The 22,571-nt window shown below is 36.8% G+C and overlaps 1 protein-coding gene across 1 annotated transcript; it reads right to left on the bottom strand.

Moving 5' to 3' along the window:
* Positions 1 to 325: 325 nt before the first annotated feature.
* NAE1 (NEDD8 activating enzyme E1 subunit 1) lies at positions 326 to 20,317 on the bottom strand. The gene is made up of 20 exons (XM_019755273.3): positions 20,170 to 20,317; positions 16,513 to 16,616; positions 16,364 to 16,424; positions 14,988 to 15,018; positions 14,173 to 14,244; positions 13,861 to 13,940; positions 13,159 to 13,268; positions 11,297 to 11,406; positions 10,389 to 10,451; positions 9,913 to 9,976; positions 9,484 to 9,575; positions 7,622 to 7,681; positions 7,397 to 7,530; positions 5,950 to 6,025; positions 5,610 to 5,649; positions 4,268 to 4,354; positions 3,680 to 3,772; positions 1,755 to 1,869; positions 1,620 to 1,669; positions 326 to 567 (listed from the first exon to the last, which is right to left on the bottom strand). The coding sequence occupies exons 1-20, from the start codon at positions 20,220 to 20,222 to the stop codon at positions 458 to 460; spliced, it is 1,605 nt and encodes a 534-aa protein (XP_019610832.2). The 5' UTR covers positions 20,223 to 20,317; the 3' UTR covers positions 326 to 457.
* Between the last annotated feature and the right edge of the window lie 2,254 nt (positions 20,318 to 22,571).

The raw sequence follows: 22,571 nt of genomic DNA, 5'->3' as shown, positions 1-22,571 counted from the left end.
CCCAACTTTCCCTATGCGTTGCATCCTGTTGTACTTCTCTGATAAAACGAATACATCTGAAATATTTGCTTTTAAAATTCTATTAGTTTTAACAAATAGTTATGGTCATAAAATGAACATAACTAAAATCTGCATACGTATTAAATTCATTAATACTGTAAGAAAAAATACTTTAAGCTATTTCTAATGAAACAGGAGATTTCTATAAGTAACTTTGAAACAGCAAGCCAAAAATAACGAACTCAATCAGAAATGGATAGCTTTTATTCTCTGGGGAAATGACTGCTTCCTTCACCCTCCCCCACTCCCAAACAACAAGACTACATTATTACAAAAGAGAAAAATGTTTATTGAGCAAACAATTTAACAGTTATCCCATAGCAGAATTTTACAAATTAAAGCACAAACTGAGGCAATTACAGTTTCAATTATTAACACACTACCTAGGGTGCTTATTCTACAACTGAAAAGTTGCTGAAGTTTGCGACATGCCACTATAAATGTAAGTATTATTAAAAATTACAAATTGTTTGGTGATTATTTTGATAACCTCTTGAGCAGCAGCTCCTGCAAGGAAAAAGGAGAAAAGCAAATCTTTGAAAAAGGTAAATTAAGAGTTATATAAAAAAACTCAATTCTGTAAAGAAAACTTTTCCTTTTCCCAAAAGTAAAGGCATTTAAAAATCATCCAAAACAGATGAGTCATATTAAATGTAAGCTATCTGAGTCATATCAAAATAAAGGACGATTTTTTATAACTATGCTATTAAAGGAAATAAAAGTTTTGTTTTATACACTGACACTTTGGGATATTATGCCCCAGTTTAAAAGAATAAAATATTTTTAATTATGGTTTAGAAAGATTAGCAAGATATATTAAGTAAAAAAAAGTCAAAACAGTAGTATGGTTGATTACATTGTAAAGGATACATATAGGCAGAAAAGATTCTCAAAGGACACCCTTCTTTTGCTTTTAAATTTTACTTTGTGCCTGCTTTACTTTTATAATAAAAAGGGAATAAAGGTATATTTGTTCTAGATACATTTGGAATTTGGAATTTCTATTAAATACTGCCGGACTGCTGTAACCACTCAAAACAATAGGGGAAAAACACAAAATTACCAAGAAAAAAAATTCCTTCATCTTTTATAAATAATCTGAAGCTTCATCTTTCACAAATATTTATTGATTTAATAAAATGTGAGACTCTACTATGTACCAGATACTGTTCTAGGTACTAAGGATATGGTAGGGAACAAAAGACAAAAATCCTTGCCCCCACACATCTTACTTTTTAGTAGTGAGGCAGAGATCATTTACAAATAAATAAAATGTATAGTATGTCAAATGACTCTTAAGTGATGAGAAAAGGCAAAAATAGGAGGATATGAGTACAAGAGGAGGGCCTCAGTTTTAAATCAGGGAGTTGGAGATGGCCTCACAGGGAAGATAATATTTAAACAAAGACCTGAAAGAAGTGAGGGAATAATAACGGCATTGTGCCACTTAATATGTAACATCCTGCTTCACTGACCTCTCTGGTTAAAATAGCCAAGAAAACAAAACTTCATAACTGTACTATGTAACAGATGACAGTATTCTCATCTTTGGAACTCACCCCCTAAGAATGCAGCAATGGTATGTGGCTCAGCAGCTCCGTATCGGCAACTACAGGAAAGGACAGAGACATGAACTTAGATTAGCTTATGAGAGGTACAGATATTGACGCTTATATGTCCTAAAAAATACTCACAATTCGTGGACATAATCATCTTTCACCATTACAGACAGTCCATATTCCTGAAGGAAGCCAGTGAGACAAGACTTCAACTTTCCTATATCTTCTTCAACTTGATAGTTAGATACCCCTAAAAATATATATGTAAATTAACTTTCATTAAAATAAATTATTCAAAATAAATGGCTACCTCTTTTATTTAATCCAGTTTTAGCTGTTCTAGTCAAAACAGTAACATGTGAAACTGAAGAACAAAAATAACAGAGTATGAGAGCAATATTTGCAACTATCAAAAATCTGTAACAATCAAAAATTAAAATTCAAGTTTGATAAGTCTGCTTTGTTCACTGCTCCATACCCAGTATCTTGAAGAGTATCTGGCACATAGTTGATGCTCAATACTTCTTTGATAGAATTGAATGAGTGAGAAAGTAATGCCCTATTTATATCCTTTATAAAAATGATGGTATCTATTATCCATTTCTAGGATATTAAATGACACTGATGACATAAAACTATAACAGGTAACATTTATTGAGCACTAACAGATGCTGGATACTGTTCTAAGCACCATATAAATTGATTTATTTAATCCTCACAACCACCCTATGATGTAGGTACTATTATCCCCACTTTCCAGATGAAAAAACTGAGGCACAGAGTAAATTATTTGCCTGAGTTACTTAGCTTATAAACAGCAAAACTGGAATAAGAGCCTAGGCAGTTCTTATTGATTACACACTATAATGTCTTCAAAGGGAAGCTATTACCGTGTTTCCCTGAAAATAAGACCTGGCCGGACCATCAGCTCTAATGCGTCTTTTGGACCAAAATTAATGTAAGACTTGGTATATATTTATATATTATATATTATATTATGTTATATATTATATTTATTATATTATGCCCGTTCTTATAGTAACGTAAGACCGGGTCTTATATTAATTTTTGCTCCAAAAATGCATTAGAGCTAATGATCCAGCTAGGTCTTATTTTCAGGGAAACACAGTATTATTATTACTACTAGAAGGAAAAATGTAATTGCCATAACATTCAGAAATTATAAAAAACATCAATATTTTTTAACCACTCTGGTTTAAAAACTATCAATACTCTTCCTCATAATAGTAATACCTACCCTTTACTGAGTATTTACAAGGTGCTAGGCAGTGTTAGGCAGTACTTACAAGGCGCTAGGCAAGGTGCTACGCATAATTTCTGTACATTACATATCTAATCCTAACAGTCTAATAGAGTAGATACTATTATTGCCATTCCATAAATGAGAGAACTGAGACTTGGAGAGAAATAGCGACTCACCCAAGGTCAAGAGACAGTAAGTGATAGAGCTTGGATCTGAACTTAGTTTCAAAACCTGTGCCCTATGTAGTAGCTAGTCTCCCAAGATGGCTAACAAATATTAGGTACTGAGCAAAGAAATCTCTACATCTTCTGAGTTCAGAAGTCACTGGCATACTTCTTGCAGCTTTTCATTTCCATTAAATTAAACTCAGTGTGAGTCTTAGAAGTAAACTATGGAAACTGACAGAAAAAAATGTTTCCTTATATGCATTCAACCAACATTCCTCTGTAACAGTTTAGAATCCAATACTATTTGCAAATAGTTACACTTAAAAAACAAACCGGGGGTGGCCAGTTAGCTCAGTTGGTGAGAGTATGGTGCTAATAACACCAAGGTTGCCCGTTTGATCCCCACATGGGCCACGGTGAGCTGCGCCCTCCTTAAAATAATAATAATAACAATAATAATAACAAAATTCTATTTAAAAAAATGGTAGTTCCTCAGTGAGGTGAACTAGGTGTAAACTATTTATAACGTAAAATTCAAAGACCATTTATAAACACCCAAGAACACTTTAAGATTTAATTGAAGTGTTTAAGATTTTAATTATATTTGATAATTCGATTGCTATTCTTACCTGGGTATCTACCATGTTGTTTATGAAATCTATCCACAGCCCGTAACATTAAGTATAATACTATCTCATTATCTGGACTGTCCATGCTGGAAGCTGAAAGGAAAAAAAATTTCAGTATAATTTGGGTAATTAATGCCATAAAAGCAAAGAATGACTGATTTTACCACATACTCTAGTTTCAAGACACAAGGCAATTTTATCACAAAATGTTAATATTTGTGACACCAAAATAGAAAATGAGAAATATTAGTAAAATAAAGGGATATACATTCAGATAAAACCCAGTTGTCCTATGGACTATTAGCTAAAGTCACATAATCTCTACTAAAGTAGTAGTAACATGCTGACTTTAGCTCTTCTAAAGTCACACAACTTCCTCAGTGACCTACCTAAATATGATTTTATGTATATATCAAGTTTTATATTTTGAAATTATGACTACTTGGATAGGTTTATAGAACAAAATTTAGAGTATAAATATTTCCAGTATCCTTTATATTATCACTATATATTCAATACTATTATACACAAAATATTTATATCTTTAAAAGTAAAATTAACCTACCATCCAAAAATTATTATACTTACTAATTTCATCCCTGTTAATTGTATCCAAGCCATATTCTTCAGCTAAGGATCGACATCTTACCACTCGAAGAAATGCAGAATTGCTACCTGAATACAGCAAAACATTATAGAAGTAAACGGTTGAGACACATGAATATTCCACATCACAGGATACTTTAAGAACAGGAAATTGTGTGTATATTCTTCAGACATGGAAATGTGAAGAAATGTCTTCCATTTGGCTCTAATAGTTAGCTGAGAAGGCACTAGAACATAAGTCATTTTAAATTCGTCCTTGGCGCTACAACCAGTTCAGCACTGAGTTAAGTAGGTGAAGATACCTCTCTGAGCTTCAGATTTCCCCATTTATAAAATGGAGATAATACTGTTTGAAAGTTGTTCTGTGGATCAAATGTCAATTTTGTATTGTGAAAAGTGCATACCTAGCAGAATGCCTGACACAGCTCAATGAATAGTTGTTTTCATCATTATTATGGATAAGTAGTCCTATAGGAGAGTCTTATACATATTGAGCTCTTGGTATATATAAAGGTTTAAAAAAATAAAAACAAAAGCAAAGTGAGAACAGAAAATAAACCCTTAAATACCCAACATCCAGTTTGTAATCTAGTATCATATAATCTAGTAGAACACACACTAATGCAGAAATAAGGTGCAAGATAAATAATGGAACAAAACATTAAAACTAAGCCTAAACAAACGTGGAAGAGTCATGAAATGGAGAACTTGAATAAATATATTTTAAGGCTGAGGAGCATGCAAAATAGAATACAGATTTTTGCAGAAACTAAGAACAGCAGCAACAGGGGAAAATCTTCAGACAGCATGTAAAACAGATTTTATTATACTTAAACTAACTCTTAAATAAAAAATGCTTCAGGGCTACTAAGGCATTATTGAAAAGATACTAGGAGCCTAGCCACTCTGAAACTAGATGGCAAAATTCTTAATTCCATTACAGTCATTTAACACAGATCAAAATGAGTAGCTAAACCAATACTGTCAATGTACAGGTAACTCAAGACTTCATACCCAAAGCCTTCAGATAAAACTTTCCCAAAGTATTTAAAATTAAGCTGAAAATAATTCTGTATTAATGACAATTTTCAATTAATTGGACTTGTCTTTTTAGCATTGCCATAAATAGATACGCTCTACCTATGACCCAGTCTTAAAATACTCTCTCCATTTGTTACATTTTAAGAAAAACTTGTAATAATTATATTTATACAAATGAGACCATGGAAAATTTTAAATTTCAACCATTTAAAATTCCTGGGAACATTCCCTGTGGCACATTTTTATCAAGCAAAAATAAGGAAATTAATTTAAGGGGACTTACAGAGTAATTTTAATTCTTTCTCTGAAATGGACTCTGGTGCCTGTAAAGAGATAAATGTAGATTTTGCTCCAGTATAAAAGAGCAGATTAACAGAGGATACAGCACAAAGCCAATCACCATGAGACGAGGACGCTTTCTCCAAGTGCTGGGAGAGCACTGGAAAAACACCTTGTTTCTTTATAACAGTTTTTCTCGTTAGGGAGGCAAGTGAGATATCCCTCTAAAGAAGCAGAGCCAGTGCCATACCCTCCATCTCTAAACCTGTCTGGCTGGAGTCATGTGATAAGGACTACATGCCGCTATTCTGTCTATCAGAGGCACCGTGTGCCCAGCAGCTTACCTGGCCTATAGATTGCAGCAATTTGGCAACATGATTACCCACAGCAGCAGCATCTTTCTTTGCTTTTTCACGGTAACTGGAAAAGAAAACCAAAAAGCTACTATTTACAAATTTTAAAATCAGCAAATTTTAAATACCATGAAGCAAACAAAAAATTTCTTTCCTTTTCATGAAAAAATACTGGTCCGGCAACATACGATATGTGAAAATGCCATGGAAATACTACCAGCAGCAACCTATCAGTGGTTAGTGATCTTCTCCGTGTTGGTGATAGACTCTTGGAATCCACTAATACCTGGGCTCCCTCTATAATTAACAGCACCCAACTTAAAAACTGCCATCTGAGAAGGATCCATGATCCATGCTTCTCTGACAGAGGACCTGACAAAATATGTTACTGAGGAACACTATTTATTATCTCCTTGAAGTCAAGTCCAAGGAAAGTTAAATACTTCAAAACTGTCCAGCTATAAATTCATGTAAAACTTTTAAGTCTATTTACATCTTCACCCACTAAAGATTATCAGTGTTACGCTAACTACCACCAATGTGAGATCACACTTCTTTCTATCTTCAATTTACTTTTCCCAAGTTTTAAGTAGTTGAACTTTTAGGCTAGGACAACAAAGGTTTATTAGACAATGACTGAGATGAAGAGTGCAATCTGTTTAGACAACAGAGCTCTTCTCTGTGTGACATATATGGCCCTTAAAGAAACCAAGCCATCGACCCTGGATTCATCAGCACCAAGCCCAAACTACACAAGGGTAACATCCGTATGACAGCCTATCTATGCTCAGGCTAGTGATACCTAGATAGAAGGTGTCTATAGTCATGAACTCTTTAAATTATGACACATTAGTAATAAATTCATCCCAACTAAGACTTCAAAATTTTAAGTTACAGATAAAAGACAGTATAGAGCCATAGTTAAAGAGTATGGAGGTGGGTTTCATGGGTTCAGTTCCTGATTCTGCTATTTATCAGCTGTCTGACCCTGAATAAATTACCTTTGCTATGCCTCAGTTTCCTCAGCTGTAAAATTGGGACAATAGTATCTCTCTCAGATAGTTGTTGTAAATATTAAATTAGTTAATATATAGAACAGTTCATAGCACAGAGTGAAGTGTTCAAATGTTAGGTTTTATCATAAAATACGTTAAGAAATCTGCCCCCTAGAGGGTATATGGGAACTCTCTCTACTTTCCACTCAATTTTTTTGTGAACCTAAAAGTATTCTAGTACACAATTTCTATTAAAAAAAACAACTGCTCCCTAAAGTCTTTAGCTTATATTTAAAGCAATTAGATTATAACAGACTTTCTTTCATTTGATTTCTGATTTCTGACAGACTAGTAAAATACGTTCATCTCTAATATAAACAAATTAATTTTTCTGTTGCATAGTTTAGAAACAGTGAATTATAAAAAAAGAGAAAGTGACTTACACATTTTGCAGTTTTATGTATTTGCCCGAATCTGCAATCATATCAGGAATTGTTCCTCGGACAGGTAAATTTCCTTGACCCTCTTTGGCCACAAATTCCTTTAAGGCACGAGCTAAAATCCAAAATGATGGAGTCTAAAAAAAAAAAAAAAAATCAGTCTTATGTGGCGTTTGAATTTGACCCAAAAGTTAAGGTGGCACTACTTTTACCTTTTGTTGTTGTTACCTGTTTGGTGATATTTATGCAGAGATCATCATTAAATATATCTTCAATACTGCTTGGAATCTAACAAAGGAACGTGAAACATTTACTTATAACTAAGAATTTGCCCAGCTTTATTGTCACTATTTCTTTGAACAAGTTCTTTGAATTCTCAAATTGTAATCAAATACAAACTTCTGATTTGCTTACTTTTATTTAGAATACCAGATGGCGATTTGATGAGGAAAGGGAGAATGGAAAAAAGTCCCCTCCTGCCCACTGTTGTTAGCATTAAAGACTGACCTGTTCTCTTCCATCATAAATGGAGTAAAAAAGGAGCCAAAGTAAATCTTTTTATATATTTACATTTGAAAATATAACAAAGATTACAGACATTAATACCAAGCTAGATTTATAATCTATGTTTCTCCATCTTGTCAAAAATTTGAAATCCTTACACCCTAATTAGTGACTGTTGAAAGAGACAACCACTCTGATAAAAACTAGATAATTAAAGACTTTTAATGCTAGCAAGATTATCATGCATTAATAAAAGCTTTATAAATTGTAGGCTTCGATTCTATTGTATGGAAAACAGCACCTTCTTACTGCTAACCTCCTAACTGGGCTCTGCTTCCACTCCCAGGCCCCTACAGTCCTGTCTCACAAAAGCCAGAATGATTTTTCAGATATAGATCAAGTCACTCCACTCCCCTGCTCAAAACTCTTCAATGGCCTGCCTGCAAGGCCCTTCCCACCTCTCCAAACTCAAAGCTCTACCACGTTCGCCTTGTTCACGTCAATCACTCTGGCATTCTTACTGATCCTTGAACAAATGCCACGCTTCCTTCCACTTCAGGGCCTTTGCACATGTGCTTCCTCCCTGTAAAGCTCTCCCACCACATCTCTGTACATCACTTCACTCAGCCTTCTGCTTAAACACGTCTCTTTGAGAGTCTCCTTGGCCCTCTCTCTATCCCAGATGCCCGCTTCCCCATCATGCTTTACCTCTTTATTCTGCTCTAATTTTATTCATAGCACCTGGTGCATTCATCTGTTTTTTTGCTTAGTTCATCGTCCCCCAATCATGAGAACCTTGGTTTTTTAATTGGTGTAAATTTTACATTCAGAGAAATAAACAAATCTTAAGTGTATAATTCAATGCATTTTGATAACCATACATGTACTTTTAACCATTACCCCAATTAAGACATAGAAAATTTACATCACCCAAAAAAACTGATTCACAGAGCACCCACTTTTAAACACTCAGCAACACTACTTCATTATCTCCAAAAAATTTGTAGTAACAGTTTAAGTGCTTACCTAACTTGAAAGGCAGCATTTTTTGCTGATTTAAATTATAAGAAAATTCTAACTTAAACTACCAGTTTTGTTATTCCAAAGTTCCCCAAAAAATTCATTGGCCAGGCTTCAACAACAAAACAACAACAAAAAGGCATCTAAACTGAGTTATCCTCCAAGTAATTTTTAAGGTATACAATGTCATTTAAGAACATCTTTATGTCGAAATAATTACTGTCAAAAGCAAATGCAGGGTAAGATTTAACTTTTCAGACAACTATTTTGAACCAGCAAAATATCATGTTCAGTATATAATTCCTACCCCCAAACTATTACCATTCAAATCATTACTTCAAGTAATTAATTTACATAAATCATTGTATCACTGAAGAACTGATGTCCATTTTAACAAGGACAATACAGAATCTTATTAAAATAAGTCAATCCATATTACAAGTATTAATTTCTAACCAACTATACAATTTAGGAAATATTAACTTAAATCTAAAATCAATTATTTCACCATGAGGACTTCAGAAAACATCTTTCTTATATAAATCCCTCAGCAACTCTTTTAATACCTGAGTCGTATTTAGTGCTGTGTTCACATTTTTAATAGCTTCTTCAAAATTCTCTTCATCTTCAGGAGCCCCATTTTCATTCTTTAGAATTCCTATTGAAATAGAAATTGGTTAGCAAACAACAGCCCTTCTTCTCTCTCTCTCTTTCTCTCTCACTCTCCCCCTCCCCACCCCAACATTATGGAAATAACCTTGTCAGATTCTGAAGGGAAGATCAGATATTGAACCTTAAGAAGAAATATGGCTTATCATGAGTCATTCTTAAAATTACACAGAATTGTTCTTTAACCTCCCTTAAGGAAAAATAAAATAAAAGCTCATGATGACATCATCTGACAAAGGTGTTGATACCGTAGAAATCCAATAAACATTAGTTTCAAGCAATTTGCTTTTCAAACTTTACACATTTCATCACATCCCAAGTATTACCTTGTCTAATCAAATCTCTGAACTCTTCTTTTTCTTTATATGTTTTAGGTATTCGTCCATTTGTCTAAATCGGTTTAAAAAATTAAGAAATCTAGTTATAAAAATTCAAAATATGGAAATTGAGAGTCCAAAGTTTCCAGCATCCTCCCATCCACATTAGATTTCATCAGCACATATGTACCTCAATTAAATCAGAGGCTGACTTTATAGAAAACTGTGGGCCATTTATTTACATTCATTCCTCACTGCAAATTTCAGAATGACATTTATTCAAATTTCATTTTGTTAATAAAAATATCATTTTGTTAATAAAAAATATGAGAAGAGGAACTGCTAGATTTGAACTGAAAAGCACCCACCTCCCCTAAATCACACATGGAAAAAAAATTAATCTCCCACCCCTTCCAATAAAATCCTTTATAATAAATAGAAAATACAGACATATATGGAATTTCTTCTTTTAAAAAAGGACATACTTCACTATACCACTGGGCTAAATATTTAGCTATGATCACAATCCATGGAGTGTGGCTATGGTCCTAAAAATGAAAGAAAAATAAAATATCCTTTTAGTTAACATTAGTTAACATTTTTTCCTTACTACACTGTATCACTTTCAACGAATTCAACAATATTTATTATAATCACCCCCCAGTATATGGAATAATGAATGGAGGAAAAATGAACTGGATTAATAAAATCTGCATTACAAATTTTTTTAGAGGGAGTGTCCAATTTGACCCTAGTATGGCAGGTATGCACTATGATTGTGCCCATTTTTACCATCAAGAAAAAATATCAAAGACTGCGACCCAAAACTAAAGCCCAAATCTCTTGATTTCAGATACCAATCCTAGACTACAGAAAGAGGATCTTGTTTTCTGATGAACCAAATACTTGCATTTTAATTAACATGTATTTAGTAAAAACTACACATACTCCTTAAATTATATGGTTTGTTATAAATATCATTATTTCCGTACCAAAATATGCAGTTGTCTTGGTAATTCTTTAACACTAAAAATAAGTTTCAAGAGGAATCAATTTTCAACAAACTCCAAATTCAAACTATTTTAAAAAGCACATCTACTTGTTCAGAAAACGGCCATGAAGAATGATACGTTAATGTCCAATATCTTGACCTGGGTGTTGATTACACAGATATGTCCAGATATGTACTTTTCTTCAATAAAAAAGTTTTTAAATTTTGGAGAAAAATAAATTTATTTAAAATAAAATTAGGTACAATGTTGTTACTATGTAATCTGGATGACAGGAATATGAAGGTTAACAGTATTTCCTTACGTTGGTGTAATTCAAAAATCTTAGGTTAAAAAATTGTTTTAAGTCTGTCTGTAAATTGAAGGTCACATGAACTACCAACCCTTTTGTCCATGTGATCCAGATCATAAGACTGAAAATGTTCTCTCAGTTCAGGAAATGGCTTATCCAGTCGTAGATCCTCTAATGCATTATCCGGATGAGGTTCTATTACTGTCAAACAATCCCAAAAGATAAAATTATTTCTTTAGTAATATTGCTGGCAATACATTATATTACTGGAACTTAAGAAATCTATAAATTTTAAATGGGCATATCACCTACAGGTTTTTGTTCATTATTGCGGTAAATTTATATATACAGTTTACTAAATGCACAAATCTTAAGTGGACTACAGTTTTAATAAGAGTAAAACCAAGATTCCTTTAGAACATAATTTTCTTGTTATTATAATTGAAAAAAACAAAATTGATAAAATATGTGTTCAGATACCGTGTTTCCCAAAAAAATAAGACCAGGTCTTACATTAATTTTTGCTCCAAAAGACGCATTAGGGCTTATGTTCAGGGGCTGTCATCCTGGAAAATCATGCTAGGGCTTATTTTCCAGTTAAGTCTTATTTTCGGGGAAACACGGTAGCACCCAACAACCCACTCTTCCTCCTCCTGTCTTCAACAGACAGCATCACCATCTACCAAGACCTCTTCCCTAGAAACCTGACGGTCATTCTTGACTTCTTATTTCCTTGGCCCAACATCAGTCACTCCCCACATTCTGATGTCACTTCATACACAGCTCTCCACAGAGGAGACTACAGAAAAGTGTGTAATTCCAGTGAATGTTTAAAGCTAGGCTCAATTTTGTCACTTGCTAGCTGTGTGACCTTAGGCAAGTAACTTAATCTGTGTCTCAGCATCCTCATCTGTAAAACACAGATAAAACAGTATCTACTTAATAAGGATTTTAAAAAGATTAAATAAAATAATCCACATAAAGACAGGCACACAGCTAGCAATGCTAACCTTCATTATCATCTACCCCTCTTCCCTATCCCTATAACATCTGCCCTCAGTCAGGGGCTATCTCTCTCACCTAGACCACTGGAAATCTCCTAACACCAACCCTTGCCTCTAATCTTTGCCCCTTCATATCCATTCATTCCCCACCCAGCTTCAGAGTGACCCACTTAAAATGAAAATTTTACCCTGACACTCTCCCACTTACAATTCTTAAATGGCCCAGCACCGCCTGCCAGAAGCTTATCCTCACAAGCCCTAACTGCCCAAGCAGACACTACTACTCAGTGCCACTACCAATGCCAATGGCTATCATTGCACTAGCAGACTACCTGGCTCAGAGCAATGTATGAGCACTGAAGGAAAATATTATGATGATTTAAGATTAAAAATTTTAAGTAAAGGGCTAATATCAGCCTTGAGCTGATACAAGCTTGACTATGAATGACTTTGGCCTCCTATAACACTGTTTCCTTGGAACAGTAGTTAGGTAAATGCCTTGCTTATTGTGTGGAATTGTACCTGTCCTGGGGGACCTTAAGGCCTGTATGAGAATGGAATAAAAGATTGGTGGAGAAAAGGTGGTGTGACCTCTGTGTGTCATTGTGACCCACATAGCTTGGCTCTTGTCAGTGGCAGCCATACATGCCCTATGTGGGTTAAGAAGCGAAAAAGAAAAAAAAAAGCTAGGTATTTGCACAGCTGCTGGAACTCCTAATAAGATGAAGAAGCTGTGCTTTTCCCTCCTGCTTTGTCTTCTCCTATAATGCTAAGTAATGGAACTACTAGATTAAAGCTTACTGATTCTGATTGATACTTTGAACCTATAACCGGAGTTGGGCTGCTATGAATTTACTTGGTAATTTAAAAGTTACTTTCTAAATTGTCAAGTTTCTAAAATCACAGCTAAAGCAACCAAAAGCAAGGCCCATATGTGCAAAATTTTTACCTGGATGTTCTTTTATAACGATCCTCATATAACCAACTAGTCCGTATGTCCTACAGATTAAAAGAGGGATTTGGGAATTCCAAAGGACATCTGCTAAACGTAGTAATGTACTATAAAGGAAGGCACAACAAATAAGAACATAAGCAAATGGGTATGTCAAACATGAAAATAGCTTAAAATAAAGCAACTTTCTAACTCAATTATAAATGCACAGCTATATCTATTGCATGATAAGCAGGTCAAGGATAGTCTGAAAAGCAAGCAATTTCACAAGGCTGCAGTTTCAGAGACAGCATATCTTTTGGACTCGAGGGATATAAAACACTCAAATTTAGTATTAGGGAGAATGCTACTGAAAGACACTTCCTAAACATTTCCATTAAAAAAGAGGAAAATATTTATAAAATGTATGTATCCTTGCATACATCCCCAAGTGTTCCTGTAATTAATTCTAACTGGGTTTTTTTTACTAAAAATAACCAATGTTCAATTGAACTGCTCTAAATAGGTATAAATTTCTTAAAAGTTTCACATTTCAGTATTTTTCCCCCATCTTTTCAATGTTAGAGATTTATAAGTGCTTCCAATTAAAGGTTTCTATAGTGCTTAAGAATTTTAAAAACCATAGACACTACTAGAAAAACAAAACTACGCAAATCTAATAAGAGATCCAAATAAAAACAAATTAACATAAAAACTTACCTTTCAGGAAGCTGAGTTGCAACTACAATGGTAAACCTACAGAAAAATGAAGGATCGTCGTCTAGAAGGTTTTCTGGGTTCTAAAAAGGACAGGGGGAAAAAATCCAACAATTTCACAATCATATTAAACATGGCAGAAATAGTTAAGCTATTTAGAACAAATGAGGACACATGCTAGACTCCATTGTTAAAGTAATTCAACTCTCAACTAAACATAAATATACAAAGATTTAAAATTCAAAATTTCAAGGGTTTTGAACTATTAAAAAATAAAATTTCTGCTCAGAAATAATAACGTATATACATATATACCTCTTCCACAAAATTCCCAGAGACATCGTTATTTAATTCTTGTAAGAATTCCATGGCAGCTTGAGCTCGGTTCTTTTTAAAAACAAAGCATTTGACTTGAATTAGAAAAAACTTGGTTAAAATGTAACCCCTCAATTTACAGATCAAGAAAACACACTATAAAACTACCCAAATTTCATGCATAGATATGACAGCTCTGCTTTTCATAGTGTTTAAACTGAGACTTAACCAGATTATTTCTTAAAATAGAGCTAAACCATAATTTTTCAGAGGTCTTAAATGAATATATTGTTTGCATCCTACTTTTCTGATTAGGCAAATGACCAGAAAACCCTGGGTAGCAGGCAGGGATATTCTGTATCAAATCCAGACTTACTCTAACTTCCCACATTTACAATTTAGTACAAGAGAGGTCAAATCGTTAAAGAAACAGTCATTTCCACTCAAAATATTGTACTAAGTTGACTAATATGTCTTTGTAAGATTTCTAATATGAAATACAAAAATAAAAGATATTCTGGCTAACTCTTAGTTAAAACTCTCGTTAACCAAAATCTTCCTTCCTCTGAACATTAACGTCACTCAAGCTTTAGCTTTAATACAAGACACAGTGTAAAAATATAGACATTACTTCTTTATGTTCTTAAACTACCAGGCATATAAAGATTTACAGGATCAGAAGACAATGAGCTAATTTAACTTTTTTATTGGAGATAATAAGCTCTTCTAAGGTCAAAGCTTTCCAAGAAATCAAAACCCAGTGGCATCATTAGATGCTCAAACTCAACTATATTCTATAACAAAATATTGTTTACCTTGCCAATACTGCTTCTTTGAAGGAAAAAACTAAAACAGAGAGAATAAAAACAAAATTAAGGGCTTCTTTTCTATATAAAGGTTATTTGTAATATCAGGTATATTTCATTCATCGTATAAAACAAACTATATTTTGATTATAGATTGTAACAGCCTTCCTCGGGAAGAAAACTGGATGAAACTAATAATCAAAGACAAGCTAATAAATCAAAGTTTCCCAAAGTGTGTACTACAAAATACGAATTTCATAAGATGCTCTGAGAGAAAAGGGTTCCCTGGCTTTAAAAACTTTAGGAAACATGATATGTCATATTTCCCCATTGGAAATTCATAATACACATAATACGTATGACATTAAAGTCTTCTATAAGAAATGCTTAACTTCATTTGACCATGGAATCCCTTTGCCCACTTAGCAACTATTAACATTCCCTAAAACCAATGTTCTACAGACCACACTTGGGAAATGCTGTGTTGAACAGTCTGCTTTTGCAGGTAACCATAACACACTATTCAGGCTTCTTTCCACACACACCCTTGCATGTCTCAAGTCCCAGATCTGAGGCTGCTTATCAGTCAGAGTGCCGTTTTGTAGCACAAGCTCAGAGGCTCCATAAGAAAAAGAAACCTTATTCTTATCACATCCTGCTCTAACCAACCAAGTAAGCAAAGATAACAGGACTTTTTCTTTACGGATACCAATAAAAGGGCTGTGTTGTGGATACACTATCACCCAAAGAAAAGACCTCAAAGCTCCATATGCACCAAATTCTGATTTTCCTTGTGTTTATTCATTGCTGCTGTATACTGACAAATACAATGAGAGATCCCAGACCTCAAGTCCCTGAAAAGGCAAGCTTGAAATCCAAATTTGGGAATGCTCTGGAAGTCTCCATATGATCATCTTTAAAGACTGATATACAGGTTACCTTTATAAACAGCATTTTTATGGAGACAGAGTAGTACAGAGAAAGCTATACCTAAACTAAGCTTAGAAGACACATAAATAAAAGGTAGATTTTACTATTATTATAATCCAAAAGTACAATTATTGTTAATTATATAATATTATCAAGGAATCAGTGCAAGGAGTTGGAAGTGTCCAGATTTCATAAATAAATGACTATCCTTTGCACTAATAATGACAATAAAGAGTAATGACAGTACCTTTTATTAATGGTCTATTTGCCAGACACTAGCACTTCACCTATATTAACTCCCTTCATCCTCGCCATAATCCTAAACATAGAGATTATTTCCACTTGAGAGTCAAGTCACCCTGATAAAGAGGTGAAGTTGGGACTTAGGCCTCACTGTCCTGTGACAGTACACTGCCTTCCCTAACATGAATATATTTGAAAAGAATAGGACATACTTATTTCCAGCATCTTCTCCGCTGACCTGATTTCCATCAATAATTGTAAATGAACCAATACCTGGGGGACAAAACAGAGCCAGTCAAGAATATATATTTCTAGTTCAAAACATTAAAGAAGTAAATTTATAACCACAAAATTATATTACCTGGTAGCACCAAGTTTTTAAGAATTTCAGTTCCTGTGGCTGTTGCATTTATTAGGCAAACATGAGCAGATTCTAAAGCCTCTTGGCCGTGATCACCCCACAACCTACAAAACAAGACACAAATTCAACAGTTTTATAACTTTCATGAAAATAACTTTCTTATTTGGTGATCTTCTATCTTTAAAGTGTCCTTGCATAGAATAACGGATGTGATAACCATGGCAAACATGTAAGACAGAAACAGCAGGTGTGATGGGGATTATATAACATAAGACTGTAACATAAGACTAAGACAGGTTGATAAGTTGCATGGTTAAAGGGGAGGTCAAATCAGAACTAGAAACTTGGTCTTCCAGCTCCCTGTCCATTACTCTTTTCAAGACAGATAACTTACAGAATGGAAAGTCTTTAGATATACTCATTGACATTAAAGAAGTGCCTTAGTTTTAAAACCAATTTCGTTCTGTTTCATTCCTCCTTAAGTTACATGGATCCAGTATATTTAAGATCTGGGCATAGGACTTATCACTGGCATCTGTACGAGTGAGAAAAGCTTTAGCAAGCTGAATTATCATCCTCTGAAAAGCCTCACACTGACGTGTACAGGGGTGCTTTATCATACCCAATAAATGTTCTAATAGTATGATTAACAAATGTATTAACAAACACAAAGATGTAATAAGGATTAGAAATATATGTTATACCCTTATTCACACCAGGTATCATTAACAGGGCAAGGTACATGATTACACATGTATCATGGCATCTGGGCCAAGCTGGTTTACCTTCACTCAGAAAGCCTATTAACTTATCTTTTTTTGTCAGTATAGGAAGTGTAGGGAGAGTCAAAATCATTAGAAAAATGCCATAGCCTGGAGGACAGATAGACATTAATGTACCTTCTCTGTCACCTGATCAAAAGTAGATTCCCTTATTGTATAGCTGGTATGTCCTCCAGAGTATATCACAACTGTAATGACCTCATTTGGTTTTTTATTTGCTGAGTATCCACCTTTCCATTCCACTCTAAGCTCCATAAGTACCCAGACCACTTCCTAAATCCACCACTGGAGCCCCAATGTCTTGCCCAATGCTTTGCCCAGGGTAAGTGATCACCAAATAGCTGTCAAATAAATAGAGAAAAAACCTAGAAGAACCAAAAATACTGGAAATAATCTGTTTTTCCTATGAAAGTAGGGGACACAGAAGACATCTGACATAGTTAGCTGATGGATGCTTGGATGAGTGAGCCTAAGAGAATACTAGTGCATCTCTAGGTAACATGTTTCAAGAAAGGGCCCAAACAAAAAATTAATTATCTCTACTCTTGCTGGCCTAAGGAAAGCCCGCTAGCTGGCTGCACAACTTTGCTTCTAATTACCTCCCCTGACAAAATCAATAACCAGTTCTTACATGAAAGGTAAAGTTTGGTCCTTAAATGGATTGGACTCAGCAAAAGCTCTCTTTTGTTACAATTACTTAGTAACTTAAAATATCTTCTCAGCTCTGCCATGTATGGTTATATCTGCATTCAAAACACAAGAAACTCCAAGCAGTTACAAGTGAACACGAGTGGGTTACAAGGGCTCTGCCACTTTGCTTCATTCCCCAAAAGCCTGGGAGCAGAGTGATGTGCCTGAGCACTAGCTCTGAAAAGGCAAGAGTCCCCTGAGTCTACATCCTGGCTCAAAAACACGGGAGACTGAGCAAGTTGTCTAACTCCTCCAACACTCAGTTTCCCCATATATGAGGTATGATCAAAAACTACGGTAAATGCTTAAATTAAAAAAAAAATTATTACAGTAAAAGACACATTGCCATTAACCCCCCTCAAAATACTCCTCTTCCCTTTGAGGTCCTGAATCAATTCAAAACGTTTACCTTTCATGGTCATTTTGACTTTGAGGAAGAGCCAGAAGTCACATGGTGCCAGATCTGATGAATAAGGTCGATGAGCACACTCCGTAATGTTTTTGACAGAAAATGCCATATACCAGAAGCGATGTGTGACACGGAGCCTTTCCCGTCGTGACCAAGAATTACAGTGAATGCTGCTGCTGAGTGCCATCCAACGGAAAGGCAGGGATCTTCAATTCGGGAAGTAGCGGAGTCAAACCTTAGTAACAGTGTGTGACAAGTTTCAACTTGTTCAGCAGTCAGGTGTGAGCTACGGTTGAGAGAAGGTGTGTTTTAAAGTGTGCCATAAATCATCCTCCACCATGACAATGCTCCATGTCACACATCGCTTCTGATACAGCAATTTCTGTCAAATAAAAACATTATGGTGTGTCCTCATCCACCTTATTCACCGGATCTGGCACCGTGTGACTTCTGGCTCTTCCCCAAAGTCAAAATGACCATGAAAGGTAAACGGTTTTTTTCTGTTGTTTGTTTGTTTTGTTTTTTCTCTGTTTCACCCCACCACCCCGTTCGCGTGCCCCTGAAAGGTAAGTTTTTAATCGATTCAGGACATCGAGGCAGCCACGACAGCACAACTCAAGACATTCAACGAAAGACTTCCAGAATTGCTTCAGAAAGTGGCAAGAACGATGGGATAAATGTGATCGTAGCAAGGGGGAATATTTTGAGGGGGATTAATAGCAATGTGTCTTTTACTGTAATAATTTTTTTTTATTTAAACATTCACCGTTTGATTTGTTTGATCACACCTCGTATAAAACAGAATGTCTGCCTTCAAGGCTGTTCTCAGAATCGAGTAGCTAAAGGCCCTAATACAGCACTAGGTTGTAGGTGTAAATAAGAGTTCCAGTCCTTACTTCCCGTCCTCCTGACTCGGAGGCTCCAGAAAGAAGGGGAGCCAAGCATTTGTGTTACTACACAGCTTTAACACACATAGAAGATGCTCAATAAAGACTGGAGAGTGTAATGAAAAAAGGCAAGGGACAGAAAATAGCGAAGGACCTGCCTCACAGGTAAGATCTGCAGTGTCCATTAAGGTAGCCATTAGCCACATGTGACTACTGAGAACTAGAAATGAGGCTTGTCCGAATAGAAATGTGCTATAAGCGTAAAACGTCAGATTTCGGACAGTATGACAAAAATGTAAAAACTCTAATAACTTTTTATACTGACTACGTGTTGAAATGGCAATATTTTGGATATATTGGGTAAAATAAACTTATTAAAACTAATTTCATCTTTTTCCTTTTTAATGTGACTACTAGAAAATGTATAATGACATACGTGCGGCTCACATGAGACTAGCATTGTATTTCTACTGGATAGCGCTGGCTTAGAACAATACCTAACACTCGGTGCCGCTCTCCGTGCCGCTTTCGCCGCCGGGATGGGGCAGTTGTGGATCCCTCCATTCTGCAAAACTAGCAGCCCGAGCGCAGTGAGGCGGGGCCGGCAGCCGCCCTGGTGACAAGGCTGACGCCGGGACCACGCACCTCGAAATGCACACCCCGTGGAGGGCGGGCGCGCCCCGCAAAGGGAGTGAGTCTGGCCCTGAAGGAGCACCCCCCCAACCCCAGGCCGGAGTCCTGAGTGCCGGCTCCGGAGCCCCGCACGGCCCGGCACGGCCCAGAGGGAGGCCTAAGGGAGGCCCGACCGCGCCGCCCGCTCGCTTAGGCCCGGCCCGGACGCAGAGAAGTCCGCCGGCCCGCCCGCCCGATTCAGTGAGCCCCGGCTCACCTCAGCTGCCGGTCGTATTTCTGCTCTTTGAGCAGCTTCCCCGGCTGCGCCATGGCCGCGAACGCCGCGCGAACAGCCAAAACGCTGCAGAGCAAGTACCACCACCACGAGCGCGCAGGCGCACTGAGTGCCTTTCGCCGCCGCGGCCTCCTGCACGCTGCCCGCAGGGGGCGCCGCCGCTGCACTGCGCACGCGTCGCCTGTACGCCCAAGAGTATCCCACGGCAGCCAGGACCCAGGACTGGGACTGGTGGTCCAGTCTTCCACGGTTTGTGAGGCATTCGGTGACTTTGTACGTGCGGTAATTGTGGGGCACTCGGGCTTTGGAATCAGGCCGATTTGGATTTTAACCACTTATTGTGAGATCTGCTCTTTACCTCTCAAATCCTCCATTTATTCATCGGTGCAATGGAGATAAATGGGTCTCCGTCACAGGGTTCTGTTAGCATTAAATGAGATTTTGAATACACAGAGCCACGCTCACAAAAAACCCTGTCTGAATAACTTTCATTATTATGATCATTACTATTCACTCATTTCATCCATCCTCTCATGCAACAAGCCCACACTGAGGGCCTGTTTCAAACCACAAAGCTAGCTGCGTCCAGCAGCTGGGTCTCTGTCTGAGTCCAAAGAGGGGAAAGGGACAGTAACCAAGTACTTACTAGACAATGTGGCTCTCATATAGATAGAAGCTGGGGAGCTGAGAGGTGCACAGAGGAACCCCACCCACTCCCCCGCTCCAGGAATGTTTCCTGTGGGGTGGGCAAGGAAGAACAGCGAAAGGAACAACAAGTGTCATCTCTGGCAGGCAGAAACGGCAAGGCAGGCTGCAGGCGCTAAAGGAAGTTTGGGTGGTGTGGAGTTAGGTGAAGGGTAGGGAGTGGTCAGGAGAGGCTTGAGAGACAGCAGGGACCAGGTTGTGAGGACCATGAAAATAAAAGCGAGGAGGAAACTAGAGTCCTCTGCTTTCTTTAAAGAACCACTTTCAAGAAGAGGATGGTTGTCCTGTAAGGATGGATGACAAGTAAGGGGGTTACCCCCTAAGGAAGCAGGAGAGAGAAGGCTGGAAGCCAGAAGATCAGCAGGGAGGGCGATCAGGATTCCTTCCCCTCTATCTCCCAGACCCTCCAGCTGCCTCATGTTAATAATTGCCTGAAATAAGGTGAAAATGAGCACAGATCCACACACCCAACCCACCCTGGGATGGGAACAGGGGAAGGGGCACAGTTTGACAGTAATGATGTAGTAATGACGGGTGCGGTTCCCGCTGGGCACAGTCTGGGTCAGGCACACCCTTTCATGACTTCCCTGGGCCCTACCCAGTACCCATGGAATACAACCGATGGGAAACAGGCCTGAGGCTCTTCCAGCTCATCACGTGCTTATGCTGTTGCATTTCCTTCTCCAGTTGAACAAGTGAAATATAAGGGATAATAAAATATGCCCAGGGAATGTGGAATGCTCAGAAGGCAGCAGGTGAGAGTTCACTGCTTAGCCTCTCATGCTTAGTGCAGTCATGGTCTGTATGAAAGAAAACATGCCGAATTTTGGTGGCGGAGTGGGGAGGGAGTCATACTGTCTATGAAGAAATGTTTGATTTTGAAGAGGTTTGCATTGGTGGTGTCTGTTTAAAAAAAAAATACCTCAGTGTATTAGCTTGTTACGACTTTCATAATGAAGTACCACAAACTGAGTGGCTGAAAACCACAGAAATTTGTCTCACAGTTCTGAAAGCCAGAAGTCTAAAATCAAGGTGTGGGCAGTGTGCTCCCGTTGAAGCCTGAAAGAAAGAATCCTTCTTTTCCTCCTGAGCTTCTGGTGATTTACTGGTAATCCTTGGCTTACAGCTGCTTCAGTCACTGCCTCCATTGTCACATGGCATTCTCCCCTCATGTTTTTATCTTTCCTTCTCTTCTTTTTTTTCTTTTTTTTAATTTATTGGAGTGACAATTGTTAGTAAAATTACATAGATTTCAGATGTACAATTCTGTATTACATCATCTATAAATCCCATTGTGTGTTCACCACCCAGAGCCTGTTCTCCTTCCATCACCATATATTTGATCCCCCTTACCCTCATCTCCCACCCCCCACCCCCCATTATCCTCTGGTAACCACTAAACTATTGCCTGTGTCTATGAGTTTTTGTTTCTCATTTGTTTGTCTTGTTCTTTTGTTATTTTTGGTTTATATACCACATGTCAGTGAAATCATATGGTTCTCTGCTTTTTCTGTCTGACTTATATCGCTTAGCATTATACTCTCAAGATCCATCTATGTTGTCACAAATGTTCCTATATCATCTTTTCTTACTGCCGAATAGTATTCAGTTGTGTATTTCTTCTCTTCTTATAAGGACACCAGTCACATTGGATCAGGGCCCAACCTAATGACCTCATA

The sequence above is a fragment of the Rhinolophus sinicus genome, chromosome 8, assembly GCF_057876585.1.
Source record: "Rhinolophus sinicus isolate RSI-liver-muscle chromosome 8, RSI-T2T, whole genome shotgun sequence".
NCBI classification, from domain to species: Eukaryota; Metazoa; Chordata; class Mammalia; order Chiroptera; family Rhinolophidae; genus Rhinolophus; species Rhinolophus sinicus.
The sequence above is the reverse complement of the archived record's forward strand: the minus strand, read 5'-3'. Positions and strand labels throughout refer to the sequence as shown.